The sequence below is a fragment of the Gracilinanus agilis genome, chromosome 3 (genome assembly GCF_016433145.1).
Source record: "Gracilinanus agilis isolate LMUSP501 chromosome 3, AgileGrace, whole genome shotgun sequence".
In the NCBI taxonomy this organism is placed as follows: Eukaryota; Metazoa; Chordata; class Mammalia; order Didelphimorphia; family Didelphidae; genus Gracilinanus; species Gracilinanus agilis.
The window spans coordinates 157,636,027-157,644,448 of NC_058132.1; the positions used below are offsets into that span (position 1 = coordinate 157,636,027).

General features: G+C 37.9%; 1 protein-coding gene across 1 annotated transcript in view; it reads left to right on the forward strand.

Moving 5' to 3' along the window:
• The window catches only part of PRDM10 (PR/SET domain 10), an 83,015-nt gene extending 74,839 nt beyond the window's left edge, over positions 1 to 8,176 (forward strand). The window contains exon 22 of the mRNA XM_044668977.1: positions 7,967 to 8,176. Within this exon, the coding sequence (XP_044524912.1) occupies positions 7,967 to 8,176 (210 nt within the window). The remainder of the gene's footprint in view (positions 1 to 7,966) is intronic.
• The last annotated feature ends 246 nt before the right edge of the window (positions 8,177 to 8,422 follow it).

The window sequence follows — 8,422 nt, forward strand, 5'->3', positions numbered from 1 at the left end:
TCCCTGAGCGAGATCTCCACTAAAGTCATAGTGTCTGAAACAATGTTTGTAATATAAAAATAATATTATTGCCCTGTCTTAAATTAATCTTTAAGAAGGTAAAGAAAATGATGAAGAGACCTGCTACTCTGAATATAATTGACCCACAAGGAAGACTTGGCTGGTGAAGGAGAAATAATAAAACCTTGAGAAAAAATTATCATCATTCTACAATTGATGATGGCTAAGGAGGACAAAAATGGACATATACACAAACTCACAAACTGATGGGTAGTCTGGCAGAGTAGATGGAATGCTTGACTGGGAGTCACAAGATTTGGGTTCAGATCTATCTTCTGACATTCACTAGCAATGTGACAATGGGCAAGTTACTTAATCACAATGAATCTCAATTTCCTCATTTATAAAAGTGAGACAATATTAATACATGCTTTTTACAAAAGGTCACAAAACATTGTGCAAAACACCATATACTCTTTTAAGTACATGGTAAGGGGAAGCTATGTGGCTAAGTGGATAGAGTGGTAGGGCAGGGTTAAATCTGGCCTCAAACACTTCCTAGCTATGTGACCCTAATTGCCTGGCCCTTACTGTTTTTCTGTCTTGGAACCTATACTTAGTACTGATTCGAAGACAGAAGTTATGGATTTAAAAAACTAAATAAAATATATGGTAAATTATTGTTGCTATTAATAATTTTAAAAATAGCAGGTTATAAAAATTCAAATTAAGGATAGTTTTTGATCCTGTGTCCCAAGAATCAAACAGGGAAGACAATCAAAAATCATTGGATCATGAATTTAGAACTAGAAAGCAAGAATTTTGGAAAATTCCCACCTCCCCAACCCCCACCCATTGCAAAAGTGGCCCAGAGAAATTATCTAACTTGGCCAGGGGCAACACAGGTAGTTACTAGCAAAGCTGGGGTTGAGATCAGTGCCCTTTGCTTCCATATTCGCCATTCTCCATTGCACTGTGATGTCTTCCCATTCTCTTTCTAATTTAATAATAGTAAATATGCCACTACCAGACTTATTTTTCTTAATGATCATTTTCATCATGATCCTTTCCTGCTCAGGAACCTCCAAGGATTTTTAATTACCTGGAACATCAAGTCTGAACTCCAGCCTAACCTTACCAAATCATAGTCTTTAATTTCAGATTAGAAGAAACTCAATAGTCTTCTAGTCTAATCTATGCTCAAAAAAGAATCTCTATTGGAACATACTTGACCAATAGTCTCCCGGCCTTTGCTTAAAGACCTTTAGAGAAAGGGAATGATTGTCTCCCATAGTCCATTCCACTTGGCGTATTCTCCAATTGTAAGGGTATTTTCCTTTTACATCCAGCCTATATTTGCCTTTTTATAGCTTCTACCTATTGCAGACCAAATCCAACCCCTCTTTTACATAAGAGCCTTTGAAATACATGAAACCTTTTTTAATTACCTGAAGACAGCTCTCATATTCCTTCTGAGTCTTCTCTCTTCAAGTTAAATGTCCTTGGTTCCTTTAATTGATCCTAGTTTGGCATGTACTTAAGGTCTGCTATTCTGATTGTCCTATCTCTCCCCGCCCCCAACACACATTTATTTATTTAATTTCTGGGTTATAGATGTATTATCACACAAACATTTTCCCAGGTTATTAATTTTTGTAAGTGAATAATCTCATAAAACCAAAACCCCAAATCATATACCCAAATTAACAAGTGAGAAATTAGATGTTTTCATCTGCATTTGTACTCTAACAGTTCTTTCTCTGGAGGTGGATAGCATTCTTTTCACAAGTCCCTCAAAATTGCCTTGGATCATTATTTTGCTTTTAGTAGCAAAGTCTATCACATTTGATTATTACACAATATTTCAGTTACTATTATGTATAATGCTCCCCTAGTTCTGCTCATTTTATTCTGCATTTCACCTGTATCACTTAGTCTTTCCAGTTCTTTCTGAAATCATCCTGCTTATCATTTCTTACAGCACAATAGTATTCCACTATCATCATAGGTGTAAGGTGGTACCTTAGTTGTTTTAATTTGCATTTCTCTAATCAAGAGGGATTTGGAACATTTTTTCATATGATTATTGATAGCTTTGTTTTCTTCATTTGAAAAGTACCTATTCATATCCTTTGACCAATTGGGGAATTACTTGTATTTTTATAAATTTGACTTAGTTCTTTATGTATTTGAGAAATGAGACCTTTATCAGAGCTGATTGCCCTATTTTGGGTAATCTTAATTTATCAATGACAGTCAATAAACATTTATTAAGGACTTTGGGGGGAAAGGACAAAAAAGGACAGTCCATGCTTAATTTAATAGGAGTCAACAATTTAATAGGAGAAGACAACACACAACAGGAAGCTGAAAAGTGGGAAAGAGAGGGAGAGAAAGTACCCAGCTTTGGGAGCATTGTGGAGAAGTGAGAAAAGTTCCAGAATAGTGGAGCCAGATGAGAAACAGAATTTCTGTACTAGCTACTACCTCCTTAAGTAGAGATTTGGAGATCATGAAGTTACCCTCTAGTCAGAGTGATAGGAGATTGTGATGAGGTAGAGTCCCAAGGTTTATGAGATCTTTCTTGGTGGAAAAATCCCTCAGTAGTACATCCATTTGAGAAATGAGGAGAAATTGTCCTTCCAGTGCCCTTTCTAAATTGTGGTATTTAGAACTACACAGTACATCAGATATGGTCTTACAAAGTGAGAATGTAGCGGACTGCTATCTCCTTATTACTGAAGTTATGCCCTTCTTGCAAGGCAGCTATAGGTGGATCAGTGGACAGTCTGCAGGGCCTGAAGTCAGGATGACCCTAGTTTAAGTCCAGCTTCAGAAACAAACTATCTTTATGATCTTGGATATATCATTTAACCTGTTTGTCTCAGTTTCCTCATCTTTAAACTGAACTAGAGAATGAAATGCCAGACCACTCCACTAACTTTTCCAGGACCCAAATGGGGTCATGAAGAATTAGACATATCTAAACAACAAAGCCTTTCCTAATGCAGCCCAAGATCACATTAGCTTTTTAAACTGTAATTTCACATATCTGACTCATGTTGACTTCTAAATTTTATTTCATTCATTCCTTCATTCCTTTCTTTTTTTTTAACCCTTACTTTCCATCTTAGAATCAATACTGTGCATATGTTCTAAGGCAGAATAGCACTAAGGGTTAGGCAATGGGGGTTAAGTGACTTGCCCAGGGTCACACAGCTAGGAAGTGTCTGAGATTTGAACCTAGGACCTCCTAGTCTGGCTCTCAATCCACTGAGTCACCCAGCTATCCCTCATTTCTTCATTTCTAAAGCCATTTATAGTACTATTGTCTAGCTCACATACTTCTGCCAGGAGATTGCATCAGATACTTTGTCAAAAGCTTTGATGAAATCTAGGTATGAACTCTAGCCACCATATTCTCTTGAATACACTAGTAATCTTGTCAGTAAAGGAAATTTACTTGGCCAATTCTCCTTTGGATTCTGCTTGTTTTTGCTGATTCCTTTTGTTTTTACATGACATTTATTTTCAAATACCCTCTCAGCAAACTTCTCTGTAACAGATTTATAAAGAAAAACTGTGTTTAAGAAACTCTACCAAGTGGTCTGACAACATATTTAACATTCTACAACCAGTCTCCCAGGTCTACACGAGGGGAGGAAGGTACATTGTCTCAGCTCTAGGGCCATGGTTGGCCACTCTAATTGTACTGTGTTCAGTTTGGTTTTGTTGGTTTTTTTCCATTTTTCATTTTTTTTTTTAGCATAGTTCATTTTTGATGAAGCTGTGCTGGCTCTTTGTGATCACTGCTTCCACATCTTTTAGTAACATAAAATTGAAGTCAAGCTCACTGACGTAGTTTCTAGACTCTATTTTTTTTTTATTTCTTGAAAACAGGAATAACATTTACCTTTTAGTCTTCGCTCTTTTTCCATGCTCTGTCAAATATTACTGATTGTGGCTCTGCACTTACATCCACCAGTTCTTTCAGGACTCAAGGATATAGTTCATTTTGCACCAGATGACTCAAATTCATCAAGGGAAACAAAGTTCTCTCTAACTGCTAGGTTAATTGAATTCTCAAATCAAACAATGCATATAGTGATTTATAAATTTTAAAGTATTTTAATAAATGCTCATCATCTGAGACATCCTCATTTACCTCCCACTTGTGCTAAGACTTTGCCCATTAGCCCTGATGAGCTTTTGCTTTATTTTGTTCCTTACTCCTTCCTGTGCATTGCTGTACTATGCCACCTGCTCTCTGGTTGACTTCATTCTCTTCCCACCAGACCCTAAGCTCTGCTCCTTGGAATTGGGCTCTAAGGGTAGAAGAGGGATCATGTTACTTCTAGGCCATTACCTAGCCATGTTATAATGCAGGAACCCTCATTCTCTTATCTTTCTAGCTTCTTTTTGTGTTTCCTTTCCCCACTGGAATGTAAGGTCCTTGAGAACAGGGATTATCTTGCTGGCTTGCATTTGTATTCATTGGTCTTAGCAAAGGACCTGGCACAGGGTGAACACTTCATAAATTATTTTCATTTGTTTGAAGTATAAACTCTTTAGCTTTTAAAACCATACATAACCTAGTTATCTCCCTCCCTTCCCTTCCCGTATCGGAAAGCACCATTTGATAAAAGGACATATATCTTGCTTGTTTCTATTTATTAGTTGCTTCTCTGGAGGTGGACATATACAAATCATTCTTCAAACACCATTTCTGTTGCTGTATATAATGCTCTTTTGGTTCTGCTTGTTTCACTCTTCATAATTTCATATAGGTCTTTCCAAATTTGTTTTTTAAAAACTCTTACCTTTTGTCTTAGAATCAATACTGTGTATTGGTTCTAAGGGAGAAGAGTGGTAAGGGCTAGGCAGTAGGGGTTAAGTAACCTGCCCAGGGTCACACAGCTAGGAAGTGTCTGAGGCCAGATTTGAACCCAAGACTTCTTGTTTCTTCCTTGTCTCTCAATCCAGTGAGCCACTTAGCTTCCCCCATCTTGCCCAGTTTAAAAAAAAAAAAATTGACCTACTTGTCATTTCTTATGGTGCAGTAGTATTCCATCAGAATCATATGCCACAATTTGTTCAGCACTATTTTCTGCATGAAGTCTTCCTGACTTCTCCTCCCATTAAGTATTAGTTTTTGCCTTCCTTTCAACTACTTTGTATATATTTGTAGGAGAGGGAAGAGGGGGGAGCTAGGTAGCTCAGATGCCAAAGTGCCTGTCCTGAAATCAAGAGGACTCATTTTCCTCAGTTTAAATCTGGCTTCAGACAATATTTGTGTGATCATCCTGGGCAAGTCACTTAACTCTACTTCAGTTTCCTCATCTCTACAATGAGTTGGAAAAGAAAATTAGAAACCATTCCAGTATCTCTTTCAGGAGGGCTCCAAATGGGGTCATGAAGAATCAGAAAAGGCTGAAAATGACTAAAAAACAATATATATTTGCATTTATTAACTATATGCTATGTATATACTTGTGTGTATACACATTCACACAACTCTCCCCCACCGCCACCCCTGCCACACACACACATTGTGTCCCTCCATTAGAACATAAAAGGACAATGATTATCTTGGGGTATTCAAGGGAGGGGGCTGAATAACGAGCTTCTAAAACTATAGATCTGCCTAGAGAACTTTCAGGGTCTTTGGTCATTTGAGGGAATCACTGACCCTATTACTTTATTGATTATAATAAATTGAGATTCTTACCCCAAACCAGTCTCTCAAGTAATTTAATCTTCACATCTTTCACATACTCTATGCCTGCCAAGGTTCCCATTATTTCTGTACCAGCCTCTAGTTCCTCCCTTTTTGTGAGACTCTGAACTAGAATAGTTTGCCCTTTTTGGCTTTTCTTCCTTTTGAATGACAGGAAATTTTTTGCTGTTTTCATTTTGGGAGAGATAGAACTCAAAAAAGATGTCTGGTTATTTGAAGTCTCTCACCACTACTTCTGATTTATGCTAGGCATATGATCTATTTCCTGTCTTATATTTTCTTTTTTTTCTTTTGTTCTATGTGGTCAATGTTATACTTCTATGACAAAGTTACTTTTCTTTTTCCCTCTTTGATCTTTACTCAAATGCAAACTTTATCATATTTCCTTCCTCTTCCCCCAAGCTCCTTTTTTTTTGGGGGGGGGGTCACTGGAGTATACCTTTTAAATATATAATTCTACCCTCTGCTGCCCCTCACCTTTTTTTTTTTTTTATTTTTTTTAACCCTTAACTTTTGTGTATTGACTTATAGGTGGAAGAGTGGTAAGGGTAGGCAATGGGGGTCAAGTGACTTGCCCAGGGTCACACAACTGGGAAGTGTCTGAGGCTGGATTTGAACCTAGGATCTCCCGTCTCTAGGCCTGGCTCTCAATCCACTGAGCTACCCAGCTGCCCCCTGCCCCTCACCTTTTTGCTATCTTCTTTCTTTAGAATAAGGTATACTCAACCCTCAGAGTCATATGTTATGAATCTGATCCCATTAAATCTCAGATTATTATATTAATATTATACATATTAATGACCTCTGATTTCAGTGATCTAGAAGGTTCCCAGTGAGGAACTTCTTACAAAAACATATGGGCATCTTTTATTGAATTTATAGTTTTAGAGCAGTGATGGTGAACCTTTTAGAGATGGAGTGCTACCATCCTCCCTCTCCCCCCACCAGCCAGGAGAGGGAGGAAGTGCTCCCATTGGGCTGCCATTGGGCTGCTGAGCAGAGGGGCCGGTGAAGTGAGGAATGTCCTCAGTCATGTAGAGATGGGGAAGGGAATAGCTCCACCCTATGTCTAATAACAAACTGTGGTGGGCAACTGCAGGGGTACCCACCGAGAGGACTCTGTGTGCCCTTTTTGGCACATGTGCCATAGGTCCACCATCATGGTCTTAGAGAGTAGTCTGGGGCTTTGAGAGATTAAGTAAACTTGCCTAGGTTCACATAGCCAGTCTGTGTTATAGGATAATAGACTTGAAACTAGAAGAGAACTTAGAAGCCATCCAGTCCAACCTCCTCATTTTAAAGATAAGGAAATTGCTACAGAGAGGTTAAAGTACTAGCCCAGGGCCACATAGTTAGTGTCTGAGACTGGATTAGAACTATAGTCTTCCTGACTCCAAATTAAGGTCTCTATTTACTTTATCATTTCCAACTTCTGTGGGCAGCTCTCTCTGAGTGCTGCTAATGATAGTTATTGTAAAGTCAATTTGTCTACTTGTAGTAAGACAACTAGTTCTCAGATTTTCTTCTTATATTTTGCTTTGGGCAGTCATTTATGGCTGTACACACCACCCCTTTCTCCATTATTTTATTGTGACCTTCAACTGGGCCTTATTACTTTCTTTGCCAGGTGGTTTGTATAGATATTTTTCTATCTTTGTATTGTAACTCAGTTTATTACTTTTGTTTAATTTTGTGCCACCTAAAGACTTGATAAGCATCTATTTACCTTTTTATAATTGCTAATAAGAGCCAATATAATTTAGTGGTGAGAGTGCTGGACTAGAGCTTAAGAGCCCTAGGTTTAACTTGTTGATTATACAGTTGGAGGGAGGGAAGAAAGAATTCATTCCTTAGTCCTATGACTATAAACAAGTCATTGATCCTCAGTTTCCTTTTCTATAACATGGGAATAATGATGTACCTACCTGAATGGGGTTATGGTGAGGATCAAATGGGAAAAGTCTATGTAAAGTGCATTGCAAACCTGAAATCACTCTAGAAATGGCAGTTATTATTATAGTATAATGCATCTTTCTAAGTCATTCAGTATCTTATCTGCTATACATAAGTGCTTTTTCTAGTTATATGTGTAACACTTCTGTTGCATTTAGAGTTCCTTTCTCAGGATCCCAGCTTTATCACTGTGTACTCTTGTATTTATTTTTTCCTCCATCTAGACTCTAGATCTTTCTAAAAGCTTACTTTTTTTTTTCTTCTTTTATTTTTCAGACTCATTTTGTGATATCAGAAGGTCAGCCAGAAATAGAAGAAAAGCAAACCTCGGCCCTCTCCAGTGCAGTCCAAGTGGGCGTTTCACAGCAATCCACACATGCTGATGCCTTGGAGAGCCAAACGACTAACCCACCACAAACCACCCAGTACATCATTACGACCACCAATGGGAATGGAAACAGTGAAGTGCATATTACTAAAACTTAACCTTTGTCCCTGGAGTTGGAATCAAGCAATCCCATCGTGTCTCCTGACTACCACTTAGCAAATCTCAAACTTGGAATTCTTTTTAATTTATTATTTACTCCAGAGTTTTGAAGCTAGGAGTTTTGAAGTTCTTGCTAGGAGGTTGATTTTATAGCTGCAGTCATCACAAAAAGGATCTGACTCTTAGGACTCCATAGACATACTGTCATGTATGAAAGAGGCCAAGCATTTCAGGGAAATTGTTCA